Raw genomic sequence first — 27791 nt, 5'->3', positions numbered from 1 at the left:
AATAAATGAACTACTACTTACTATTTGTACTATTATCCCTACTTCGCGGTTTTTCACTTATTGTGGGGCTTCAGGGTACAGATCCCCCACAATAAATGAGGGACCACTGTACTAGAAAGTTCATGGAGAAACTTAGAAAGGGACTGCCACTTGGTGGCCATTTTAGAGTGCTTTCAGACGTTTTAAATGAGAAAAATGGCGTCTTTGTTCGTGAATTATGTTGCCATGGTAACTCAAAATGCCAATAAAAGTAATAGCACACATCACAGCGCTGAGCCGGTCGTTTTGATACAAGATTTGCGTGGGTACACGTTGCGGTTCAGGACGCATTAAAGTTGACGAAGCATAAAATATAAAGTTAAGAAAGCTTTGTCAGGTGGATAATAATAGGTGCCTGCCATTCAAGGCAGTCCCCTTTTAGTACATGACAGCTGTAATGCATAGAGTAAATTTGTTTTCAAACCATATTTACAAGAAACAACTCTTTTTCTAGAAGCATAAAACTACTGAACTTATATTTGATTATTATTGTGGATCGTTGCACAACCCTGCAGAGTCTACTGTGGAGTAAAGCACTTGTTACGGCATGAACGCAGGTCGCCTTGAAAACCACAAGTGTGTGTGTGTGTGTGTGTGTAATGCAAGAAAAGCACATAAACAAGAAAACCATAAATGTCACTGCACTCATTAAAGTAAAAATGCTTTGTGGGGATTGATTAATCAAACCTTTACATTGATTTAGAAAATTTAGATGTCAAATCCTTGAGGCTGAATGAAACAGAGTACAGTCTTTGTGTTACCAGAGAACAGTTTAACAGTCAACATCAAGGATTGATGCGTTTAGGTAACAAATTTGCGACAGCACCAATATTTCAGCAACATGATGTTAAATATTTTAGCACCACCATGACTTGGAGGTACAGTGTACTAAAACAACCTTATCTTTAAACAGTTACCACTGACAACATGTGGTATATTATGAAAGTAAAAAAGTAAAGTACACATGAACAGTTTCCTTGAAACGACATGCATGTTGTTGTTCTGTGGGAGGAAACCGGAGTACCTGGGGAAAACCCACACATGCACAGAGAGAACATGCAAACTCCACCCAGAAAGTCCCCGGGCCAGGATTCCCATTGCTTTAAAACAGCTCAAACCTTGTAATGAATAAACTGCACATGTGGGGACAAGCAAATGCACATTATTTACTGCTTTAAATGTCAGCTCAGGTGACTGAACTTATGATGTCATCAGTGTGAATTGCAATAAAAAAAACAACACTGTCTACAATTGGTACTTTGTTTTCAGTGTTAGTTGTTTGAACATACTACAGTTTTAATAATTATTATTTACTATTTACACTGTAGAGTTGTGTTCTCCGTTTCACTCTGAACCCAACAAAACATCTTAGTACTCACTGGATGTTGGAACTCAAAGTGGACCTGGGTCACATTAAGGTCTGAATCCATGTAGAGGCATTCCAGTTTGACTGGCTCTCCCTCCAGAATTGGCTCTGTTGGCCCTTTAATCACCAAAGTTGCTGCATATGGACAGACAGAAATACAAGTTATTAGTCAAAGTATGAACTGGCAAAAAGAATCAAATAGTGAGCCTTGAAAGCATCATTTTCTATAAATGATGCTGATATTTGTTACAGGCTGTTGAAACCTGAACGCACCCTGATCACATGACCAAAAACATTAGTGTGCTGTCTTTCACTTTCATTATAAAATATTTAACATAATTTATTGCTATAGAATCACTCAAAAGAAGTCTATATTTAGCTTACATAAAATATTTGAAACTTTTTGTGCTTATTGTCAGCCTCTAGACAATTCTAACATTTCCTGTTTTTGTCTGCCTGTTGTAACCTCCAGGGAAAACCAGTTAGAGGCTGTCTCCTCTTACAAAACATGAACTTAGACACACAAACAGAAAACAAGCCACGCAAAGTTATTTCTGACCTTAACAATAAATAAAAATCACGAGGCAAATAACCCAATATCTTTTTTACAAATTAAAAAAAAAAATAGCACATAAGCTTTTTGAGTTGGTTGTTCATGAAAAATGTAAACATATTTACCAGAGGTGCCGTGAATCAGAGCCACCACAGCAACAAGCAGAAGTTCTTTCATGGCTGTGAAAAGTCGGTTTAAAATAAGAGTCCTGGAGTCCTGAACTGCGTCTAAACAGAAATGAAAGTTTCCTCAGTTTTAGTACATCGCGTTGTAGGTGTGGCTTTCTCTTTTATTTTAATGCCCAGGGTGAGTGATCATAATGTTTGATTCTGAAAGGTTTTGTGCACAAATTTCAGTTTAGAAACGAAAATAAATCAAACTAAATAGGTCAACCATTAATACAGCTTAATCTAAGATGACAGGTGTCATTTTTTGCTGCTCTGCACGTCTGACGGACTTATTATAGGAATAGTAAATGCGCCAATGGCAACGCGCTTTCCTGGTGCGTCATTTATATCCACACGCAACAGCAGCTGTAATGTTTTCTGTCTGCGATTTTTTTTTCAAGTTCTGGGTTTTCCTCTGGATGTTCAGCAGAATTTAAAACTACCGTGGGATGTTGTGAAGTGGTGTTTTTCGGCGTGATACGTAATACCAAACACCAACATTTTACGCTTTATTGGCACTAATCTTTCGCTTTTTAAACCGCAGAATCACAATAAATTAACTGTTTTGGTTTGTCGCGCAGACTTTAACCTAACAGGTTTTCTGATTTTTTTTGTTGTTGTTGTTATTTTTACATCTCTTTTGTTATGTTTAAAAATAGAAAATTTCCCTTTAAAAAATAATGATTAGCTTTCGATTAGCTCAGCATGTTGTTGTAGTTCCACGCATGCGCAGCAGGGGGCACAGCAGAGGCGACTCGGTGACAGGAAATGATCCCAAACTAAGCGGAAGTACAGAAAAGCCGTCTTGGCTGGTTTGTCTTCGCTGTTCGGAGACAAATTGGGGTTTATTTGTGGATTTAGCCTACATTGGTTCTTTAGCGATAATTAAATATGGACAGATAGTGATTGTGTAACGGGGTAAGTTTGCAAATTGATGCAGTTTTGACGTGCAGCGTGAATAGAGAGCCAAGCTACAATATTAGCAGCTAACGTTAGCCTTCGGGGCTAACGTCAAAATCGAAAAGCTGCTTATTGTTTTTAGCACGTACAGATTGTAATGCTCCTGGTGTATTCGTTGTTATTTGTTGGCATAAAATTAGCTGAGCCGATCACCCTGCTATCTGTCGATTTTTATTACTATAAAACGTGATTTCGGCATTATGTCATTGTCTACATTTATTTTGAGCTAAGCGTAGTTTGACAGATAAACATCCAAGAAGTATGGCAAAAAATGAGCCACAGTGGCTTTACATTTGAAATAAAATGCAGTGTGGTTGCATATAGTTATCAGTTTATTCTCATTTGTTTATTAAAAATTACATGGTGCGTTTTTACCATTTAAATTTACTTTAAAATGCTCTAATAGCTACTTGGAGTACATGACTGATCAAACTCTTTAATTAATCATTTCCTCAGCTATATTACTTACATTTGTCCTGTTTTGTTATATTTCTGATTTCCCCAGATTTGGCCTTTTCTTCTCAAGGTTATCCAGCACATCTGTGCCCGGTTTGGACAGCCATTCAGGACTGTCACTGTCTCACGCACGGGCCACTTGAGTTTGGATCCCCCAGAAAACCACAGGATACTTTTCCTTTGTTTGTGGCCACCAGTATGGCTAACAGCACCCCAATAATAGTGAAGGGTATGCCTACGGGTCCTGCAGGCAGAAGCAGCCCAGAGGGATCACAGGTTAGTTCTGTTGTTTATTTTCTTTGATTCACTTTTTGTTGCCTGTGTCTTTGCTTAATTCTGTCTCTGTAAGAGGAAAAAATGTTAAACCTGTATTGTTAAATATGACAATTATCCTGATTTATTTATATTTTTGAGGAATCCCATAACTCTGTTATTACAATTTCTGTTATATATTATTTTCTTCAGGTGCTCAGTAAGAAGAAGCTGCAGGACCTGGTCAGAGAAATTGACCCAAATGAGCAACTGGATGAGGATGTTGAAGAGGTACGTTTTCAAGTCAAGTTTATTGTCATTCGCATCACATGTGGTACATGAGGTGGAACAAAATGATGTACTCAGGGTCCGTTACACCTAAAAATAGCAAAAATATAAAGTATAAAAAGAAATAGTATATAAGGATCTAAGATATACGCTGGGGTGGGCGATACGGCTCAAATATATTATCGTGATATTTCAGAGCATTCTGATGAGAACGATACATTTTGTGGTATAACAAAAAAAACAAATAATTATTCATTTGACGGAATGAACTTGTCGCTTTGCAGTATTATATTTAAAAAAACGAGGGTTAATTTTACTGTAATTACTTTATTTAGTAAAGTATTCAGTTCAAAGTATAAAAATAAAAAAATTAAAATTATCCTTCTGTTATTTAGATTGAAAAAGTCTGCACAAAATATAGATCAACAAAGTCCACTGCAAAAACTAAAGCACAGGGGCAGTTCCCAAATAAACTAAATAAAATTAAAGCTGTTGAGTATAAATGTAACTTACAAGGAAAAATATGTTGCCTTTAAATGAGCTATAACTTCCAAAACTTGTGACAAATGCTGAAAACAAATGAAATGCTGCCTGAAAGGACTGCTGATCAGAACCATCAGCCAATTTCCTGATCCTCAGGAAAGCAGCTGCTCTCGAGGTTTGAGCTGCAGTTCCAGTCACTGTTAAATATCAGAGCGTAATCCCCTGTGTGGTGGGATGACGTATTTACGTCATGAAATTAGCATATCATGATATAATTTATTTTCACGGACAAGTTTTTTTTACCGGTATTATTGTGAACGATATGTTATGGCCCAGCCCTAATAGACGCTAAACAAACGCCAAACAATATGCTAAAAGATGTAAGATATATGCTAAACACTAATAATGTAAAACAATATGGCATAACAACAGCAGCCTGAACATAAGTCTGGTGAGTATATGGTTATGAATGAATACAGCCGCATGAGATAATCAGTAGCACAGATAAGTCACATATCACCATTTAAAGTGGCATTACAGTGATTTTTTTTTTTAAAACATTTGTTTTGATTTGTTTTAAATTTAAGTTTTCAAAGCTGCACTCTTAAGAATATATTAAAATGCAAAAACCCTTTGAATTCATATCCTAATCGCACTGACCAACAAAATAAAAGGCTATTGTTTTAAATGTCAAAATACTGAATGGAAAGTCTGGTTGTATAAATTCTGGCTTGAGCATTTGAAAATTAGCTTCTTCTTTTTTTTTTTTCTCAAATGGCTGTGAAAGTAGTTTGACTTTAATGTGTTTTTTTAAACCTACTGAAAATTGCTGTGTCTCCTTAGATGCTGCTTCAAATTGCAGATGATTTTATAGAAAGTGTCGTGACGGCAGCCTGTCAACTAGCACGCCATCGTAAATCCAACACGTTGGAGGTTAAAGATGTTCAGTTACATCTAGGTAAGTTCATGTGTTTTTGGCAAAAATGCAACATTTATACTTTCATAACTGTAGGTTTTCTGTCTAGAGATTGTACAAGAAAAATGATAGAATTGTATGTTTTTAATCCAAAATTACTTTTACTAGTCTTTGGTACTTGGCCCTATTTCAAAATATGGCCACAATTAATCTGATAGATGAATTACTTTAATATTAAGAGCTCACATTAAATTAATGTTGGATGCTTCCTGTAAATATTATGACACTGTTTGCAAAAGTGAACTAAAACGTGTTTCATGTTGTGTGAATATGACCCATGGACTGTTTCCTGATGGTGTTTTTCTCAGAGCGTCAGTGGAACATGTGGATACCTGGTTATGGGTCAGATGAAATAAGACCGTTTAAGAAAGCGTGCACCACAGAGGCTCATAAACAGGTAAAAAAAAAAAATCTGTTAAATTCAATTAATCTGTTTCTGTTGGACAATTTGTGTCAGAATGTTTCAGTTTGTGGTAGCACAGGTAGAAAAACGTTCTTATTGAATCATCTGTCCTGATTGTTTGCTTGTATTTTTTTTTTCTTCCAGAGAATGGCACTGATCCGCAAGACAACCAAAAAGTAGCATCAAAAAATGATATTGTACCCAATCTGTGCTTTTTTTTCTTCACTAAATGAGATAAGTGTTTTTGGTGAAGGGTGTTTTTCTTTTGAAATAAATGTTGACATGTCTCCTTAACTTTTGAGTGTTTTGTCAGTGCACAATTTTCATGTTTTACCTTATGTTACTACCACTGCTCTAAGACAGGACTTCATTGTAATTTTTGTCAATAAATATCAACTTCAATACTTTTCTGTAATGTCACAATCGCTGTTTTATGATTGGGCTTTTTATACTTCGAAGCATGTAGATGTTATCCTTAATCTTCGGTCTATTTAAATAATGATTGATGTCATCTTACCAATACGACTTGGTCACTGAGCAAAGAACCTCTCTTGTTTACACTTTTATTTTTCCATTCGACTGAAATAAAACATTATTCAGCTGAATTTTCCAATGTAAGAATAAAGAAATAAAAAAAATATGTTTTAAGTTTCGATTACCTTATACTGAAACTTGTCAATTCTAAGCAATGTTATCAATGAGTGTATTTTGTTTTGCTTACAGCTATTCCAAAGCAAATGTCACTTTAAAACGGTTTTGATGCCAAGTGTGTGATTTCAAAATAACACTGGTGTCCGGTGCGATGCTTTGGATCCTCAAACTGAGGTAAAATGTCCATCGAGTTCACTTGAAGACTCCGAGAAAACCAAGAGCTAAGAATAATATATATAAACTACTGTTAACCTTTTTTTAACAAAGGAAATTGTGCAGTTTTCAGGAAAAGAAAACTATTCGTTGGAAGAATCATAATTGCTATGTGGACCTCATAAATGTTTCAAAATAGCAATATTCATAGGCACCCGGGAGGTTTTAATTTCGACATCAGCCCAAACAATTCAATCACTTGTGAGGCGCTGTGCTGTTGTAACAATCACTTTTATTTACAATTACAAAGAATCAAGATTAGGTCACATAAAGGCAAAGGTTTTAATCAAAGTACCTTCATAACTGCTGTTTACAGACGAAGTAAAACACGGAAAAGAATTACTATTTATGTTTGTAGTGCAATGACTTCCATCGACTTATTTAAGCTTTTGCTATAACAAGTGTCCCTGAGTGTGTGGTCATGTACCAAATGATAAATTTATTTTTTTTCAAAGAAAACCAATTCTTTCACTTTATGATGAAATTCTTACACCTTCTAACCCCTTAGATATTTTCTGTGGCTCCTTCCAGTCTTAGAAACCACTTTCCCAGTGTCAGCTACAGATTTTGATGTGCAAAATAAAACGAGATATGACCCCAGAACTTCAGACTAACTGGTGGTGACACACCCAATTTTTAATGTACTCGTCTTCAGATGGGAACCGTTCGTCTCTGGACCATTTCAAGTCCGAGCTCTAAGTTGAAAATTCATCTTCTCTTACCTATAGTTGTGTCTCAGAGGCAAAAGGTCCGGGAAAGAAACCCAGACATCCCTCTCCCCAGTGACTTTCCAGCTCCTCCTGGGGGATCCTGAGACATTCCTAGGCCAGAGAAGATATTCAATCCCTCCAGCAAATTCTGGGTCTGCCCAGGAGCCTCTTACCAGTAGGGACGTGCTCAGAAAACCTCCAAAGGAAGGTGATCTAATCAGAAGCCCAAACCACCTCAACTGATTCATTTCAATGCGAAGGAGCAGCGGCTCTACTGAGCTCTCTCCGGATGTCAGAGCTCCTGACCCTTAAGGTTGAGCCCGGTCCTATGAAGGAAGCTCATTTCGTCCGCTTGTAGCCGAAATCTTGTTCTTTCAGTCATGATTCAAACCTCATGACCATAAGTGAGAGTTGGAATGTAGAAAGACCAGTGAATTGACTTGCAACTCAACTCTTTACCGTGACCGACCGAAGCAACGCTCTCATTACTGAGGATGAGGCAACAATCCATCAATCGATCTCCAGCATCATCCTCACATCGCCCAGATTCTGAAATTCCTTACCCTTTACACAGAAATGTTAAACTGCACAGCTGAACACCTCATGGGTTAAAGTTGAGCCCAGGGGACACAAAGTCAAACAACTTAAGTCACAGGGGAATCTTTTTGAGGTCCAGCAGGTTTTTCTATTTTCCAGCTTGACATCTGAGTAACAGAAAAACCTGAAACCTCATGTGTTCTTTGGTGCAGCTGTGGCTGAGTGGTTAGAGCAGTCGTCCTCCAATGCAAGAGTCGGGGGTTTGATTCCACCAGCAGTCACATGCCGAAGTGTCCCTGGGCAAGACACTGAACCCCTCATTGCCTCCGATATGTCGGTGTATGAACGTGAAAACACTGATTATTCTTTGTATAGGTGCTGTATGAATGGGTACAGATTGTGTTGTAAAGCGCTTTGAGTATTTCGATAAGATAGAAAGGTGCTATGTACAGTAAGTGCAGTCTACTACCATTAATTGAACTGTTTGTCGATTTACACCATGGACAATGTTGTTATCAGTGAAACTGACCTTACACCTCACCACAATCATTCATACAGACACGTATTCATGATTGTGTGAAAGAAAATTCATGCTTTGGTTGTTGATTACTCTGACAGTTCACTAACGGCTGTATCATGTTGGCGATACTCTTGTTAGCACCAATTAGAAGACATACTGAAGAAAAAAGCATAAAGCACTTTACCATTCCTGCTACCGCTGATGTCAAGTAATTATTGAACCCATCAGTCAGTGTGATTGGCTGTAGGCCAAGCAAAACACAAAAAATAATTTAAGCCTTACATGTAAAAATAATGTACAGCCTTTGCAATTAAAGCCTCATTTGCTCGTTGCAAAGCTTTAATTTTGTAGAGCACACAAAACAAAATATTAATGCTAAAAGACTCATCATTTTTGTTGTAACTTGGTTGAATAAGTAATGGTTGTTTGTAAAATTCTGCTGAGTTTTAAACCTATAAATGCACTGAACAGTAATCAGTTTACCAGCAGTGAGGACATTTTACAGAAATGTAAGACCTCTGGTGGTGCAATAACTAAAACTATTATTATTAGCCTCTTCTATTGCTCAACTTTTAGGACCATATCTGTATGAGAAGTTGAACCAATTCAATGTAAATATCTTTTGTCACAAATGTCACATAACTCCAACTTCCTGGATTTGTGTGTAATCTGCTATAAATCCCTCATCCAGGTGGGCAGGTGTTGCAGTACAGTAACATGAGCTGACCATGTCAAGTCGGCCGTTCAGCCACAGCACTTTTTGTTGTTCTTGGGGGTTGTGCTGGGTTGAGATGCGCTGCTTCTTTGTAATCGAAGCGCCTGTGGGGCAGCACACTTGACACCATCCCAGCCTTCCTGCAGCTCTATTTCGCCACTCAGAAGACCCTGGTAGACCCGTCGAGTAAGGAGCTCGAAGGCCTCCCTCACGTTTTGTCCAGTCTTTGCCGAGGCCTCCAAATAGGGCATCCCTAACTGTCCGGCCAGTTTCCCAGCCTCCTCTCGGCTCACCGCCCTCTCCTGGTGAGCATCTCGGTCGACCTTCTGACCCACTAGGACGAACAGGACCTTGTGTGGCTGCACTCGCTCGCACACCTCCACGTGCCACTCTTTTATATGCTCAAAGGAGGCTCTGCTGGTGACGTCAAACACCAGCAGAGCCCCAACTGAGTTTCGATAGTAAGAACGGGTCACTGATCTGAGGAAAGAGGTGAGGCAGAGAGAAAGATGAATGGAAGGAATGTTTACATTTCAACGTGCAAAAACTTCCCAAACCAGCAAGAGGTCAGACAGTTTCTTTCTTTCTCCACTGAGCAGCTGCACTACGCGAGTAAAATTCTTTCAGATAAGCAGATTGATTGTCTCCGTCAGAAACTGATAATCAATGTTTAATCATGAAACTGTAAACAGAATTGTAGAGCTGCTACAAGTCCCTGCTGTTTAAGACAGGTCTAGTAAAGACTCCTAACACTGTTTTTCTTAATTAAATTAACTTCTTATTAAAACTTTTAATTCCGTTGAGCGTTCAGCTGACTTGTGGGACTGCAGATATCGCCCAGAGCGGAGATAAACACAAACGGGCGCAGTTTGCAATTTGTTACAGTTCATTCAGCCGGACAAGTGAAATGATGAATTCAGAGGCAGATTGAAACGTGCTACTCCTCGGTTTTTTTTATTAATAAATGTGCTGAGCATGGAAAACGATGCCCTCCCAAAGAATCGCACGTGCTGCACTTCTGTGCACGCTGATCTTCTGAGCTGAACGCAAACACAGCTGAACAGCTTGGAGGTGACAGGGATGACCAGGACTCGTTTGGAAACTGCATTTGCATAAACACCAAATGTTTCATAAAGCTCACAATATGAATAGGACTAGATCATAATCCCTGACGCTTAATAACCGTTTTGCAGATTTATATGCAGAGAAAGCGACGTTAAGCCGTGTACATGGCAGCTGATGTCAGATGGTGCTCACCTGAATCTCTCCTGCCCAGCTGTGTCCCAGAACTGCAGCTTAACACGGACCCCCGGCTCCACTTCCAGGAAGTGAACGTAGAAGTCCACACCAACCGTCTCGTTGATGGATTCCAGGAACGAGTCCTCGGTGTAGCGCTTCAGCAGGGAGGACTTCCCCACAGTCGAGTCCCCCAGCATGATGATCCTGAACTGGTACTGCCACAAGGTCAGGTCCATTGTTGCTGGAACTGAGGAACAAGCTTTTCAGACAATGAAGGGGTCTGATGGGGATATAAAATATGAAGAATACAGGTTAAGGGATGTTACAGAGGAGGAGGAAAAAGATATTTTTGTTCAAATTGAAAAGACACAGGAGAAACCTGCAACAGTTAAAACACCCACATCTTCAAACAGACTAATTCCTTACCTCTGACACTCCAAATGTTGAGAAACAAACCAAACAGCCACTCCTTGTTGATTTCTCAAACAAACGCTCAGTCTGGGTTCAGAGCCATCACAATCTGCTGTGCATTTGATGGCTAACGTACCTTGATATCATTCCCAAGGTGGCTCATCAACATTCTCTACAAGGTGTGAGGAAAAATGTGTCCCACTGAGTTAACGCGTAAACGCTACCAGCGTGGGAGTAGCTGTGCAGGGGTGTGGACTTCTAAAGTTTGCCTGTTAATACTTGACAAAGGGAGGGGCGAAAGCAAAAAGGACACAAGGAGAGCTGTTGAGAGACAGCCAGATGCCACAGGAAGTTTTATGAGCTGTGTGTGATACCCTATCAGGTGAAACTGTAGTTTCCTGTTGTTCACTCATAAACTCATCATTAACAAAAAATAGTAAGAATGACTTTGACAACTCTTAGTCTCCAGTTTGCAGCTGTTTTTAACCACTTTATGAGCTTGTCTTTGGATTAAACGTTATCTAAAAGAGGAAGTTGGAAAAAAAAATGGAGCCCTGAGAAATATGGTGGCCAGAATGTGACAAAATGAAATAAATAAATACATAATAATGAAATGTATTATTTAAATATTAAATACATCATTAAATTATTAAATACGCAATTAAATTATTAAATACGCAAATTATTTATTTCATGATTTATTTTTGTCACATTCCACCCTCGTGTGTCACAATGAAATTATGTTAAATGTCAGTCTCACTCGTCAAACTCAGTGGGCGGGACTAACGCTGATCATGTGAAATCCATTGCTTCGGTCTGAAGTCAGTTCATACATGGCAGCTCCCTCCATGCAGCTCGTTAAAGCACGTCTTCTTTACATTTATGGTTTAAAAAAAGGTTTCATCCAAATACTCGTTAACACAATTACTGCTTTCTAAAATTTCGGAATATATTTTCTTGCCTGTGGATCAATCCATTATCTGCGGTCGATTCGTCTTCACTTGCTGTGAGGAGAAGCCAATCAGGCGTCAGGGGCTTTTAACGAGCCGCCCTAGTCCCGCCCACTGAGTTTGACAAGTTAGACTGATGGTTAACATCATTTCATGATGTTATTGGAGGATGGAATAAAATCATGAAATAAATAATTTAAAAAGACCATTATTTCATTATTTAATGGTGTATAATGTAATTGTGTATTTAATTATGTGTTTAATAGTTAAATTATACATTTCATTATGTATTTATTTATTTCATTTATTTATTTCATTTTGTCACATTCTGTCTTCCACAGCAAGGTGACAAAATTAAATGAATAAATAAATCATGAAATAATTTAAAAGGAACATTTCATTATTTAATGGTGTATTTAATAACTTAATGATACATTTAATTGTTATGTTTGTATTATGTATTTATTTATTTCATTGGGTCACATTTCATCCTCCATAGAGAAAGACCTAGGACAGTGTTTTTCAAAGTGGGGGCTGCGGCCCCCTGGGGGGTTGCCAGGGGGCCCCAAGAAAGCTGGAAAGAATTAGATTTTTTTTTTAAAAAGAAAAGGCAAAAATAAAAAAATAGTAATAATAATAATTAAAAAAATTGCCCTCTAGGGCAATCTGTATCTGTCATTTCCAGACAAACGCGCTTGAAAGAGGTTAGATTTCTTGTGTTGTTCTTTTGGTCAACAGTTTGTAGAAAAGTTGTTTCAGTGGGAATATAATACAGTGTTTAAGACATGTTGATATGTTCATGCTCAGCAGCTGTAATAATTAATTGAATATAGTGAATAAAAGTTAAAACATTCTAAAAGTTGATGTTTCTTTACATATTTTGTAGCATTGCTTATGGGTTTGCGAGGGGGCCTCGGCCAGAAGCTAATGCTGTTTTGTTTTTTTTTTGTTTTTTTTTGGGGGGGGGGGGGGGGGGGGCATAGAATGGAAAAGTTTGGGAACCCCTGACTTAGGATACACATTCTGTTGCAACAGACTCACTAAAGCAAATGCTTATATTTAGTATTCTTCATTTATTCAACTTTAACTTTCCTCCCTCAAAAATAATTTGACATTAAGCATTTTACAATACTTTAAAACTTTTTTTACTGAGTTTGATTTTGTGTCTTCCGCAAGGATATAAACTTAAGATTAAACAGATTAACTGTTCTACAAAAAAGCTTCCTCCAGTTAAGACGGATAGCTAAGCTCAAGTCCGTGTTGACCAGGTCTGAAGTTGATGAATAGTCCATGCATTTGTTACAACCCGGCTGGAATACTGTAACACACTTTATGTTGGGGTGAGTCAAGTGTCCCCTTTCACGTCTCCAGCTCGTCCAAAATGCTGCGGCTCAGCTATTAACAGGAACTCGTAGGTTTGAGCATATTTCACCAGTTTTGTCCTCCCTTCACTGGCTCCCTGTACGTATCAGAATTGATTAAAAAAAATTCCTGTTGGCCTTTAAGTGCATAAATGGCCTTGCACCCTCATACCTCTCTGACGTACTTCAACCATATGTTCCTTTTCGGGTGCTGAGATCATCTGATCAGCTGCTTTTGGTTGTACCCAAAACCAGGCTGAAGCTCAGAGGAGATCGGGCTTTTTCAGTCATGGGCTCTAAACTTTGGAACAATCTGCCCCTCAACATTACAGACCACCTCACTTCCTGTTTTTAAATCTCTCCTGAAAACACACCTGCACTGTGTTCACTGACATTTAACAGTTTGATTTGATTTAGTTTGATTGATTCTCATTGTTTTTGTGTTATTATCTTATTTTGATGCTTGTAATTACATCTTATTCTTTCTTTAATTTACTGCCTTGATCTTATTGTTAAGCACTTTGGTAACAGCTGCTGTTTTAAATGTGCTTTTTGACTTAAACCTGAAAGGTCAGCATGTTTATTTTGAAGTGCACTTTGACTTTATTGATGTAGAAACTCCTACAGCCTCCAGGAGGAACTTGTTTTATATCTAAGAATCAATCATCATGATTACATCAGAAGAAACAGGACAGCATTTATATTTAAAAAAATCATATACAGTACAGCTTAACACACGCATGTAAACTTCTTTATAAAACAAATTGTATGCGATTGTAATAACATATCGCTGCTAGTTTTTGTGTAACTTTAAGTCAGCCAAGCAAAATATTACTTACGTTATATAAGATTCCAGTTGTTTGCCACTGAAATACAGAGATCAAGTACAGCCTTTAAACTCTTACAATATACTTTTTAAAATACAGAATTAAGTTGTGTCATGCAGATGTAGACACATAAATCATTTGTAGTAGGCTGAACTTTGACAGATTAACTGCTTAGACATAATTCTGTTAGGAAGTACTGAGGCAGATATGGCAGTAAAAGGCAAGAGTTTAAAATGTTTACCTGTAGGAGGCAAAAGCCTTGAACATTAAAAAAGTAAAGCAGGAGTTAAGTTGTAGGAAATAAAGACAAAGGTTCTAAATCACACAATTAAGACCAAAAAAACCAACAAAATAAAGTAAATTAAAATACTGTTTATGTGACTGAAAGATGTCCAAATCCAGTTCGAAAACACCTAATCAACGTGCAGATATGCAAAATACAAAAACTGTGCGGTTCATTTTTAATCTCAATTATATTTGGATTCAGTGTAGAGTCAAATTTAAACTTTGAACTTATAATAAAAATAAAAAATGCAAAAAAAACTAATATTTCAAATAGATAAACTACAATAATTTACAGTCTTACAACAACTGTCTGACTTCATGTTTTCTATAAATTAACTTGTTTGCAAGATGAATACCACAAAAATCAGAGCTAAATGCAAATACAGATTCACACCTCACCCTGCGTCACTCTGTGTTGATGGTTTACCGTTTATTATTCACCTTTCTGTATTTTATTTCATGTTCAACAGCTTTTCCAGATAAGACACAGGTTTGCTCCTAAAAAGATTGTATAACTACAGTAGAACCTATTCAAAATAAAATTCACAAACCTTAAAAAAAAAGGTTAAATAAAAGTGTTACTTTTGCAGCATCAATTTAAGTCATTCCTGGTTCTTTCTTTTCTGGGACTTTTCCACGAGTAACAAAAGAGGCAACGCTATAAAAAGGGGATGTTCAGCTCATTCATGACCACATCAGGAGAGCTGCTACAACTGCAGTCACTGTATCTGTCCCTGGAATGAGAGAGAATGCATAAAAATAGGACTTTAGCAGTTATATTTACTATGTAATATAATTTTTAATGTGACTCCAACGTTGATATAATGTCCCTGTAAATTTTAACTGGAATACACTAGTCTGTGGGTTCTGATCATAATTTAAAATAATTACTCAATTAGGTAATGAAGCTACTGCTACAGTGATGAAATTTAGTATCATTTTCAAAGGTCACTCTAATTTATATTTCATAAAATCAAACTTGAACTTTTAACTGTTTCATATAAACGAACAATGTCACCCGTTTATCATTAACATGGACAAAGTTTCAAATAACAGGATGTTTACCATTAAAAGTAGACGCCAACAAGTAAAAACAACATTTGAGTAATATAATTAAAATTATATACATATTGATTATATTTGTCTCTATGTTTCTATCTTTATTTTAAATTATATATTACATAAGACAGGTAGGTATGTAGGTAGAAGGTATGTAGTAGGTAAGGGCGGCTGTGGCTGAGTGGTTAGAGCAGTCGTCCTCCAATGCAAGAGTTGGGAGTTCGAATCCAACAGCAGTCACACGTCGAAGTGTCCCTGGGCAAGACACTGAACCCCTCATCGCCTCCGATGCGTGTCCCATCAGTGTATGAATGTGATCTAAAAGCACTGATTAGTCTCTTTAGAATGATTTGTTCAATTAGCTTTGTAGAGATCTAGTAGAGTGCTGTATGAATGGGTAAATGAGGACACAGATTGGAGTGTAAAGCACTTTGAGTGTTTTGAAATAAGATAGAAAGGTGCTATATAAGTACAGTCCATTTACAATTTACCATAAAAGGTAGTAGGTAGGTAGTAAGTAGGTAGGTAGTAAGTAGGTAATGGATAGTAGGTAATAGGTGGTAGGTAGTAGGGATGCATGATGGGATGCATGATATTATCGACATGGTATCGGCCGATATTAGCATTAAAGTTCAATATCGGACATTCCATTAAAATAACTCGCCGATATAAAAGGCGCTGTTTTTACCTGCAGCGGCAGCACAACGTGATGACGTCAAGCGCACCTACCTGATCTCACGGCGGAGAGGAAAATTCAAAATGTCGGCGGTGTGGAAGTATTATTTTTCGTTGGTGAGGATGTCAGATTCCAAAGATTTTTGGACTACGTTGAGCCTTGCTACATCGTCTCCAGTCAGAGATATTTTTCCGACGTCCGTTACCCGAGCTACAAGCCGTCATTTCCGACATCAATGAGAAGCTAATAGCTGATAGCACAACTTGTTGTGTGAGTTAAGTTTTACCACAGACATTTGGACGTCGTGTTAACATGATTAGTCTTACGGCACAATGGAAAGACAAAAACTTTGAACTTAAAAAGTCTGTCCTTCAGGCACAAGAGTGCAGAGGATCCCACACTGCAGCTAGGAACCTGGAACAAGCCTCCACCAGTGGGACAGCATTGCAAGTGACTAATGCTAATAAATAACATTTAACACTTTTCATTTAATAAAAGTCAAAATGCTATGCATATCATATACGTGTTACTGAATATGTCACCAGCTCTTACAGCTGTTGCACAATTTTTGTAGCAAAAAAGCCTAAATAAGAGAGATATGTTCTGACAAAGGAAAGCATATAAAATACCGGTATCGGCATCGGTTATCATCCAAATAAGTTTTAACATATCGGATATCGACCAAAAATCCAATATCTTGCATCCTTAGTAGGTGGATAGGTAGGTAGGTACTGTGATTTAATTCCTCTTGTCAAAAGAAAAGCTGAAGAGAAACGTTTCTCTCTCAAGCTTACAATGTTTTGTCCATATGTGGTCATTTCTGTTTGTAAAGACACCAAACTGTGACTGCAGCTCTTATGGCTTTGTAATGGTATTTATGGTATGAGGCATCACAGTGGCTTTTTACCATTAAGCAGCAAGAAATGGACTTATTTTTTTAATGTGTGGGTTTTCTAACAGGTCAGTCTTCCCAAATAATGGAAACTGTTTTGGAATAAAAGACTAATGCAGACTCATGCTGTAGAATATTCACTTCTTTCTGTAGGCAACTTTGGGAAAACATGTTGCTAAAATGAAGTAAGTTGCTCATCCTGTCTGCGTCACTGCAGCTGTACATTTACTTTTGTGACAAACGGATGAAAGAACCATGGCTCGTAGTGTTAAATAAAACAGGGAAGAGTTATGTTGCATTCAACAACCACCATTCAAATTATATGAAGAATAATCTTTAGAGAATAATTAAATATTTTAAACTTCAGTTAAACATGGTTTGACACCTTAAACATGAACACCTGTATTTGGCCTTCTTCTAAGGGTTGATCAGTATTTACCTTGGAGAGAGGGTACAGCCTTTGTTAAGGTAACACTGAAGTTTTTCTGCAGCAGCCAACAGTAGACCCAGATATGGAGGAGAAGGTTTAATGGGTCTAGAGGTGAACTCTGGATGGTACTGCACTCCAAAAAAGTAACAATGATCTGAAAATAAAGCAAACTGATTTGGTAATGATCTCTTCAACATAAAGACCCCACTTGACACAATTCTAAAAATGCTCTAAATGGATTGGATTTTGAATTACACTTAGAGCACGTCTTGTTCAAATCGTATGAAATAATAGCAGTATGTGGAAACTTGTTCTTATTATCTACTCACCTTTTATTTCAATCACCTCCATTCTCTCTCCTTCTTCATCCTCGCCAACAAAATGAAGTCCTTTTTTCTCAAAGTGGTGTTTCAGTTCAGGATTCACCTATAATGAGATGAACTGCAATAAATTCCCATTATCTTGCCCTATTTAAACAAGTCCTTGAACATGTTCCAAATGAATAACTACAAAATGTTCATTTTGTACAGATAAAAATGCTTTTACTTTCTGATTTTAAAAAAAAGAAGAAGCTTCAATAACTTTTTTTAGGACTCTACCTCAAACCTGTGTCTGTGCCTCTCTTCAACATAATCAACATCTCCATAAAGTTTCCCTGCAACAATTAAACATTGGATGTTACAAAACAGCATTTGTTGGAAAGAAAGGAGAACCATCTTTTATTTCAGGAGGAAACATACTCAGCACGCTGGTGTTGGAGTTAAAAATGGTCCGCCTCTTTCCCAACCTCATGCTTCCTCCCATGTGTCCGGGGTTGTGCTCTGGCATGTCAATCACCTGTCAGGATCAAACAGGATGCTGAGCCACTGTGCTGATAAAATGAAATGGAAGCACAGCTAGGGGAGAAAACATCACCTACCACGGGGTGTTTGGTTTCTGGATCAAATTCTGTGGAGTTGGCGTCTGTGAACGAGAAGCAAAAGTGATCTAAGCCCGCCTCGACTTCCAAGCTACACTTCTACATTTGTTTGTTTTGTTTTCTCAAATCTACAGCTGAATTGCACAGCTACTCACCTACCCATCCAAGAACATTTCGAGCAAACTCACACACCGCCAGCTGCATGCCCAAACACACCCCTGCATAAAACAAAACCATAATTAGAAAAGCGTTCATAAGTGACTGAAAATGATTCCTGCTATGCAAAACTGCTTCTAACATACAACTAGCTGCATTTGTCTACAGCATATGTATTTTTAAGTATTGCTTCGCATGCCCTTACACAGTACGACAATTAAGCAACAAACTTTACTAGTCTTCAATAACAGCTGATTCTCATCAGACCTGCCTGCAGAATTAAATCCTATAAAACGATGTCATGTGCAAAAGATTTGATAAACACACGTCTCTTACCCAGGAATGGCTTATCCTGCTTCCTCGCCCAGCTAATAGCCAGCATCTTGCCTTCTGTCCCTCGTACCCCAAACCCTCCTGGTACCAACACACCTCTGTTCAAAGGAAAGACTGTCAAGTTTCCCTTTTAATCAGACACCAATGAGAGATTTACACAGCTTTATTCAAATAAAAATTGTGATAAACGTCCAGCTACATTGAGAGACAGGACCCGTCATGGCAGGTTTGATCACAAATGACCAGCTCTAAGGACGAGTGTTTACACCCGACAGTAAAATCTGCCTGAGTGATCAGTTATCAGTGACCCGCTCTACGTGCAGACGAAAACAGCTTGTGTCACAGTCAGAAGCCAGCTGCGTAACAAACAGAACATCAGCAGGAATACTCACAAATTTGTAAAATCACAAATATGTTAACTCATTTGTTATTATGCAGATATTAACATGTAAAATAATCACTCCAGTCACACTTATAATAATAATTTACAAAGATTTAAACAAACTTTATTATGCTGCTCAACAAAGACTGTAACGTTACTGAAACTGGGATCAGCACTTTTCTGTTGAAATCACGACCAGTGACTCTAAATGTCTCAATAATGAGTGGAGTTTTTCACAAAACTTCACTGAGTAACAAGGGCTGTACATGAGCATGTCAATATGTGACATACCATTAGGAAGCTCAGATTTTTAATATGGCTGACCGTCAGGCAGTCAAAGATTCATACAGAAAAGGAAAGATTTTATTAAATGAGCAAGGACGTCAAAGCTCATATGACTAAGGGAAATGTACTGCTAATCAGAAATAGCTTTAAACATAGGAAATATAATAATACCATACTAACACAAACCTAATGTTGAATTTTTCTAAAAGAAATGTTTTAAAGTCCTGAAAATGTAGCTAAAAAATAAGAAGTGAAAGTTTTTGTAAATGATTTCTTCACTTTTTTTTTTTTTTTACAGATTTCTCTTTGTCATCTTGTGGCATGAATAGGACAATTGCACTTTTATTCTACCGTCAAAGATTTTATTCCAGCGTTGCCTACTTACTGAGAACTGCAGAGTTTTTGCCATGCTTCATGATATTTAACTGGTTCATCTTTTGCAGTTGCGGTCTCCAAGTCTTCAGAGTCTATATACTTTAATAACAACAAACAGTAGAAGTCAACATCCTGCCAGCAGTTTATATTCTGTATAAATACAGGCATGCATGTAGCCTTTTTCAGGTTCTACTAGTTATCTAAGATATCAAATTCTCAATGCTGCACAAAAAAATGTCTTTACCTTGACTTCTAACTTGCGATTAATGGAGAGAGCTGAATGTTCTAAGGCCTTAATTACAGATGTGTAAGAGTCAGATAGCTTTGTGTATTTGCCCACCAAGGCTATAGAGACATGTTCCAAGAGACGATCCGTTCTGAAAGGAAAGCAAATGATTCACATTAATAGTATAAATCCTGGTCCAGTGTGATCATTTTAAATGCAGTCATATTAGGACGTAACAATAAAATGAATACACCATGCTTGTTTTAGGAGCTAAATGGTTTGTACCAACTTTCAGTGGTAACAGTGACTGAACTAATTCTTCCATAACTGAAAAGTATGTGTCCAGTTGGAAAAGAAAGCAGCTAAAAAACAACTTCCTGACCTGTCAGCCAACTCTTTCCACCTCAGGAGTATCTTCCTGGGCTTCATCTCAACAGGTAATTTCAGTCGCTGGCACAAGGTATTTACAACACCCTGGTCCTCCAGCAGCAGAGGCACTCTATAAACTGAAGAGACATCTTGGACACAGATCACCTGCAAATAGTAGGAAAACATGTTATTTCTTAGTATTTACTTTCAAATTAAAAGCACAGCTAAAACAATTCAATTTTACCTTGAAATGTATAATTTGTAGTAATTGTCAGTAATATTTTTTTTATCCTTCTGCTATTATACCTGATAGCTTTTCTGAGAACTTAAATTAACAGAATTTCTTTAAAAATTGCTAAAGCTTTTTGTATTTAATGTCCAATTAATGGTACCTTTAGTAGCAAATGTACTTGTAAAACCTTAAATCTTGCAATGTGCTACAGTTCCTTTAAAATTACATGAATCTATTAGTATATCACAATTGCAAATCTAAGTGATTCTTACATAAACTGCATTAGATCATAACTGTGCATCGAGTTTAGACCTGTTATTTATTGACAAGATAAACCCATACCTGAGCAGGCTCCACGTGACAAAACAAGGAGATCTTCTCTTTGACTGATGTTTCTAGAGGAGTTGCACAGCGGCATATAATCTGACAATAAAAACAGGCTTTTAAGCATCATTCAGAGATGGAAAACAAAATGTGTGAATTTTAAAACCATGCTTGGACACAATAGCATTCAGTTTGCACCTTCCTAGACACAGAACTGCCCTAAAGTCCTGATAACTCACACATTACTATGATTTCTAGCCTGCAGACATCCTGCCAGTATTGTATTTTTTTATGGTCTCTAGATAATAAGACGTTTTCAAGTATGAATGAGTAGCTTAACTAAGTCTGACTAATGTTTGAATAACATGTGAAGAAGAGAAATCTGATAAATGTATAAAGCCTAAAGAAGGATGAGGAAAGATTTGTTTGCCACAATGCACATCCTGTAAGATACACAGTGAGATAACTCTTAAACAAAAAGATGAAAAAAACAAATTTAACATCAAACTAAGTTTTTCTTGCTGGAAAGGGCTGAGAATTTGCCATATTGATCTTAAATTTGTAATTCTTTGCATGGTTGTTTGGCTCTGACAGCAAAGCTGTTGATGTTTGGATTAAAAACAAAAAGATGTGAATTAAATCACATTATTGACATTTATCTGACAGTCAGCTATTCCACAAAAAATAAAACGTGTAAATAGCAGCTCCTCCTATTTTATTAGCAAAATGATCCACAAATTGTCATTTTAATCTTTTCTGCAAGAGGATTAAATTATTTCTGGCAATTAAGGGTTTGAAATGGGAGGTTGACTATTGTCATGGGCACCTTATCAGAATGCAGGAAAGAAGGCAATTATAGTGTACTTTAAGAGATTTATTTCTTAAATCAAGTGAATTAAATTATTCAAGGGAACTATAATTAAAGGGGCACTAACACAAATGAGTTGTAAATCTAAAACAGCAAATTAATTAAAAATTTATAGGTCACATTAGGCCTACATCGTCAACTAACGCACACTAAATAAAGTCCTTAAACAAAAACATGGTTAAAGAACTAAAGAAATTCTGAACCAATTGTTCTTCTGTTGTGAAGGTGAAAAGCGGTGTAAAGGAGTGAAGTACTGCAATAATTTCATCAGTTGATCATAAAGTGAATGAGGGTGTAACAAGGGCAGAAAGCCAAAATCTGTAAAGATGAGGCAGAGGATGGGAGTACGATGATGAAAGTCCGTAAAGTGGAAATCTGTGATAAATATTTACCATAAATGTCAAGATACCACTGAAGGATAACACTAAACAGTTTGTGTGATACACTTTAGTTGTGTTTTATGTTTGTTTCAAGTTCGGAGTTTTTAAATCAGACTGGAACAGTAATTTCTCCACAAATGTGGGGTCATACTAAGAGGGCAGTATACAGTTAAGTTAAGTTAAGTGCAATATTTTTGTCCTCAAGAAATACTTGAGCACTTAAAAAAAGTGTTCTATATATCCAAAGTTCATGCTCAATAATCCAGGTAAAAAAATCCAACAAAGTTAAGTCAGGTCCTCTGGACGGTTTCTTTTTGTTGAAACATTTCGTCTTTCATCCAAAGGACTTCATCAGTCTGAGGAGCCACAACAAACTCAGTCCCATAAGTAGCACATTCCCATAGTGGACCAACCAGTTTGATGGCAATAAGATGGTTTCTGGAGTCCGCCCTCTTCCCCATCAACCCCACTGAGGCAGCCATGGCCAAAGTGGTTCAAAACATCAACAAAGTTTTATTGTTCTACATCTTCTTTAAAAACATTAAAGCCACATCTAATCGTCATCAGGATTGTTAAAAGAAACTGTAACCCAGAAGAACTGACCTACAGTAAGTATGTGGCAAAGGTTTAAATCTGGTGAAAATGTTCAAGAACTCACCAAATCTGGAGTTAAGCCCAATCCTCTGAGCTCTCGTACACTGTTCTGGGTTGGCTTGGTTTTCTGCTCTCCTGTACTACTGGGCTGAGAACAAAGAACAATTTGCAAAGTGAAAAACAAGTCAGTTGTGATTTTGGGGGAGGTGGGGAGCCGTTTTATATTTTGTTCAATTTTCTGCCTAGATGACATCAAACATTCTATGTTCAGTGACAGGATTAAACACAACAGAACTGATTCATTAATCAAGCAAAATGATTGCGAATAATTCAGAGATTTAAAAAAAAAATCTATCAATTTATTTTTCTCTCTTCTCTCACCACTGCTGTGCTCTCTGACATCACTGCAACAGACAGACATTTAAATAAACTCAATGCAGAAACTAAATCTGAGGGCTGTTTTCTACTGGACCAACAGGGCCGACTGACTTTAATGTTAATTTTCATCCCTGCTATATCCTCATGCATGCTCAATAATCCAGGAAGATAAATCTAACCAGGTTAAGTCTGGACTTCTTCAGGCTGAAGACTGAAGAAGTCTTTTGGATAAAAGACGAAACATTTCAACAAGAAGAATCTGGCCAGAGGACCTGACTTAACCTTGTTAGATCCGTGCTATAGTTTTTCTCTCTTCCCGTCGTACATGGTGAAGACTACATGCAGCCCATGTTTACCATACCTGTGGTATTAAGCTGACATGGATGTTGCAGAAGTTATCCCTCTTCACCTTGAACTGGAACTGTCTGAAGGCTTCGATAAAAGGCATGCTCTCTATGTCTCCCACTGTGCCTCCCAGCTGTTGACACAAAACAACTGCTTAGAACACAAAAACTCATGCGTGAACACACAGGTGGAGGATTGTCCAAGTCTCACAACGTTCTCCGACGGTCTTAAAAAGAACATTGTGTTGTCAGGAGCATGTGGGCCATAATACTGTCAGAGCAGGTTTGAAGTATGCTCTATGAAGAAAAGTGCTGGAGGCAGGATAATAAAATAACGCTGCTTATAAAGAACTAATGCTTTTCTGCTGCTATTATTTTTCTTCAAAAGATGAAATAAGCTTTACGGTTCAGCTCATAAACAAACAACTGATTTATAACACAGAGATTTATCATTTTTAGGCTAAATCAACTATTGAGGTGCATTTTATTTCTTGGCTAGAAACAACACATCTGACAGAGCAGGATCGTTTTATAGCTTTGATCACAAAAAATCCATTATACGTTTTGATTTTGTTTTGGTCTCTTAAAATTGATTTTTATGTGTTGGCTTCACTGAAACTTACATTTTGTGTAGGAAGAGTGATTTGCTGAATGCTGCAGATGTCTGTTATTGCTTCAGGCAATAAGCTTGTGTTCAAACCTGATCCAAAACCTCAATTTCTCTAACTCACTAAAAGAATAACATCTTGGTCACAAATCATTAGAGAATGACCCGCAGGAGTATTAATGTGACATTCTGACTTGGCAAAACGTGGGTGGGCTACCATTCACTCTACAGACTAAATTAATTTTGGATATCAACATGAAGCACTTGCTGAGAGCTTCTTACCTCTATAACACACACTTGAGGCTCCACACCATCATCATCTACTGATATCCTCGCCTGCTCCATTACCCATTCCTGGATGGCATCTGTAATGTGGGGTACCACTGCGAAAACATTCAAGCGGGGAATAAAGGGGGAAAAAAAGATTTGCAAAGCAAATCTCACTCCTTATTCTTAAGTGTGCCTGCGGTAAGGCCATTTTGCACGCATTTACAAATGACATTTCCAATAAGTGTTAAGACAGAACTTTATAAATGTTTGCATTTAGAACTACTAATAATGTCAATGATAAAACAAAATTTACTGTGTGTTTGCATTTTAATAACTCATCAGTAGTTTTGGACATGTTTTTATGTCTAGCTTTGCCTTTAGCACTAAAGCTATTGAACAAAAAGTGTAGCTGATTCTAACCTTGTACGGTCTTGCCAAGATAGTCTCCTCTCCTCTCCTTGTTGATGACCGACTGGTAGATCTTCCCAGTGGTGAGATTATTGTCTTTGATAAGGCGGATGTCGAGGAAACGCTCATAGTTTCCCAAATCGAGATCTACTTCCCCACCATCATCGAGAACAAACACCTCACCTGAAAAAAATAGAAATTCATATCCATTCATTATAGAACTGGTTTACCAGTAGATTCAATGTTCTTTCATTGTTATTACAAAAATATACCTACGCCTTAGGCACCCTAATTTCAAAGCTAAGTTGCAGGACTGTAGGGCTTACATAATTTAACAAAGCTGCAGATGATCAGTGTCAAGAAATATTCCCATAGCTGTTTGCGTAAATTACTAACCATGTTCATAAGGTGAGAAGGTTCCAGCGTCGACGTTGATATACGGGTCAATTTTGATGACTGTGACATAAAGGCCACAAGATTTAAGGATTGTTCCAACACTGCTGGCAATAATACCCTTACCAATACCAGATATTACTCCACCCGTAACCAGAATGTACTTCATAGTGGCACAAAAAAACTAAACACAACAAAGAACGAGAATTTGATTAATAAAATGACTTTAAAGCTCAAGGGCACGTGCACTGTTTAATGTCTTAAAACAAGTTCATTGAGGTCAGTCTGTGCAATGTCTAGGTTAGTATAAAAAAGTGTATTTAACATTTTCATGCAGACAAAATACACATTTTTGTTCAATGAAATTACATCTAAACAAGCAGTACAAAAGCAACATTAAATTGTGAGAAAAAAAAAAAAATAGTCTCATGTTTGTTTGAGTTTTCAAGGTGGTTTACATTTAAAGCTTATATTAAACATAATGGGGACAGATACATGAATGATAAAAACACTTCATTTGTTTGTAGCAAACAAGCTAATATGTTAGCAGTGCTCCCCCCTAGGTATTTAAAATTAAAAGTTAATGAGTAATTTATTAATAAATTTATGTTCCAATATATAAAATGTGACAATGGGGGAGAAAAAAAAAACAATAATTAGGATGATTTTTTTAATGGTACCCATTATATTTTTCATTAGTGGACTAGCTTGAGTTTAACTACATCTCTTTAAACGTTAGGGCGGGAAAAATATGCAGAGGAATATGAAGCTGAGCTATTTTTGTTCAACTTCTCATAACAAGTTAGTCTGTCAACAGGGAAATTAGGTACTTTCTCAAGTTCGTCGGTTTACTGTAATTTTACATTGTGTGTTTAAAACAACATGTTCACTTAAATTTAAAAGTCACTTGATGTGAGTGTTTGAAAAACTTTTGAACCAAAAATTACGTTCAACTACTTTTTGTTTGACCTAAACATTTAAAGCTGCAAACACAGTCGAGCGCATTAAACACACATACACCCACCTATTTAACTTTAGTGAGAGAAACGTCTCAAAGCAGAAGTTTATGTAATTGTTTTCCTCTTCATAAAACTTCAGTCGGTTCGGTTTGGCCCCATCACAAGCACGTGCAGGAAAAATGACTACGAGCGACTTTTAGTAGTACTGTACAGCTAGTTTCTTTCAGGTTAAGCCATGGGTAAATTTTCTCCCGTTCTAGACTTCTCAGGCAGCAGAGCGTGCCAATCCACCAATTAGATCACAGCGTTGAGAGTCATGTTTTGAGAAAGACTGCCTTAAAGACAAAATAGCGGGATAAATAAATATTTTTTTACTGGCTTTAATTTTAAAAGTAAAGTATTTAAGTCAGTTAATTAGCCACTGAGTCAAATAATAAAATATTAATTACGTTATCCGCTAATAAATTTTATTATAAGTCAGTATCATCTACCTGTTTCTTTTTTATATTAACGAGATGGTTTTATATTTATTATTAAACAAACATTTTTTGTCATGTGGTGGCAAAATCAGTTCAATCATTAATATGAAATAAAAATAAAATTTAAATTACTTTTATTCGGGCCTCAAACCTTACCACTAGATGGCACATGCGTTCCACGTTGTTTCATCCAGCCAAGCTAAATTAAGCTTTTAACGTGCAGAACCTTATTCGGAAAATAAGATACCCCTGAGTTTATATGAGGAAATGAGCCTCCAGATGTAGTGGAACACACAGATTTTTACTGGATAGAGCACAAATTCTCTCATTTATTCAGATACAATACATAAATTTACAGCGAGACCCCTTTAAAATATTTAATTTACACTTATGTCTCAGGTATACTGAAGTTTTCACAGTTGTGCTGCTCCAGTTTTGCTGTAATGAGAGTGCTGATTCTAATTCATTTCTGCCCGTGATCTTGGTCTAATTAAAGACCTCATCCCTGCCACCTCATTTTCTTAAGCTGTTCCCTTCAATTACATCCGACAGCTGAGCATAGACACACATTAACCTCCTGGATCAGGAGGTACTGTGCTTCTTTCATTTCTATGCTTTCTTGAAATACAAACACAGCCATTCAAGAATAATTATACATTTTTTTTTAAGGTTTGCAAAACACACCTGGGGACAGCAGCGAATGCATCACAGTTTGTCTCCAATTTTTCTAATAGAAACGAGAAAAGAACATCCACTGCCATGCTTTTATTTGCAGTGCACTAGTTGTGACAGCTCATTTGTGCTCGCTGATAATTGTCTACAAAGACACTTTGATAGAACTAATAAAAATCTCAACAATAGCTCTCTTAATTTTCAAGTTTTGGGGAAAATGTTTTTGATGCAAATGTTTTTCAACTGCCTGGGTAGCAGGAGATCCAGCTACAATAAACTAACCTCCTGCTTTGTATTTTCATCCTGTTAAAAAGGCTTTATCTGTCATCAGTAGATGTTTACTAGATACTGTTTAATTTTTATTGGAATGGTGCAAATTATACATGTAAAAAACACTGATGAAATTGGGAATGTGTGTC

The 27791-nt window shown here is 37.1% G+C and overlaps 4 protein-coding genes across 5 annotated transcripts in view; 1 reads left to right on the top strand and 3 right to left on the bottom strand.

Moving 5' to 3' along the window:
- si:ch211-79k12.1 (uncharacterized protein LOC568891 homolog) overlaps positions 1 to 2264 on the bottom strand; it is a 13697-nt gene extending 11433 nt beyond the window's left edge. Inside the window, exons 1-2 of the mRNA XM_037676855.1 lie at positions 2084 to 2264; positions 1419 to 1540 (exon numbers count right to left, since the gene is read on the bottom strand). Of these exons, the coding sequence (XP_037532783.1) occupies positions 1419 to 1540; positions 2084 to 2135 (174 nt within the window). The 5' untranslated portion in view covers positions 2136 to 2264. The remainder of the gene's footprint in view (positions 1 to 1418; positions 1541 to 2083) is intronic.
- Positions 2265 to 3595: 1331 nt separating this feature from the next.
- Positions 3596 to 6575, top strand: taf12 (TAF12 RNA polymerase II, TATA box binding protein (TBP)-associated factor). Its single transcript, XM_037676154.1, has 5 exons — positions 3596 to 3817; positions 4007 to 4084; positions 5408 to 5522; positions 5849 to 5937; positions 6088 to 6575. The coding sequence occupies exons 1-5, from the start codon at positions 3740 to 3742 to the stop codon at positions 6121 to 6123; spliced, it is 396 nt and encodes a 131-aa protein (XP_037532082.1). The 5' UTR covers positions 3596 to 3739; the 3' UTR covers positions 6124 to 6575.
- A 2525-nt stretch (positions 6576 to 9100) lies between these two features.
- On the bottom strand, positions 9101 to 17435 carry rab42b (RAB42, member RAS oncogene family). Of its 2 annotated transcripts, none has more exons than XM_037676152.1 (3): positions 17429 to 17435; positions 10547 to 10775; positions 9101 to 9769 (listed from the first exon to the last, which is right to left on the bottom strand). In XM_037676152.1, exons 2-3 carry the CDS (start codon positions 10762 to 10764, stop codon positions 9319 to 9321), a joined length of 669 nt encoding a protein of 222 aa, XP_037532080.1. In that variant the 5' UTR covers positions 10765 to 10775; positions 17429 to 17435; the 3' UTR covers positions 9101 to 9318. The 2 variants fall into 2 exon arrangements, with proteins under 2 accessions (XP_037532080.1, XP_037532081.1); XM_037676153.1 differs by lacking the exon at positions 17429 to 17435 and adding an exon at positions 10955 to 10968.
- LOC119409288 (CTP synthase 1) lies at positions 14974 to 26345 on the bottom strand. Its single transcript, XM_037676155.1, has 18 exons — positions 26287 to 26345; positions 25266 to 25446; positions 24882 to 25052; positions 24474 to 24574; positions 23602 to 23718; positions 22927 to 23010; positions 21039 to 21119; positions 20478 to 20629; positions 20114 to 20246; positions 19880 to 19968; positions 18831 to 18925; positions 18494 to 18556; positions 18339 to 18382; positions 18160 to 18256; positions 18019 to 18074; positions 17749 to 17845; positions 17429 to 17573; positions 14974 to 15096 (listed from the first exon to the last, which is right to left on the bottom strand). The coding sequence occupies exons 2-18, from the start codon at positions 25429 to 25431 to the stop codon at positions 15021 to 15023; spliced, it is 1767 nt and encodes a 588-aa protein (XP_037532083.1). The 5' UTR covers positions 25432 to 25446; positions 26287 to 26345; the 3' UTR covers positions 14974 to 15020.
- Positions 26346 to 27791: the final 1446 nt, after the last annotated feature.

This window comes from Nematolebias whitei, chromosome 5, assembly GCF_014905685.2.
Source record: "Nematolebias whitei isolate Nwh7 chromosome 5, NemWhi1, whole genome shotgun sequence".
Classification (NCBI taxonomy): Eukaryota; Metazoa; Chordata; class Actinopteri; order Cyprinodontiformes; family Rivulidae; genus Nematolebias; species Nematolebias whitei.
Note: the sequence above shows the minus strand (reverse complement) of the source record. Positions and strands in the feature narration are given on the sequence as shown.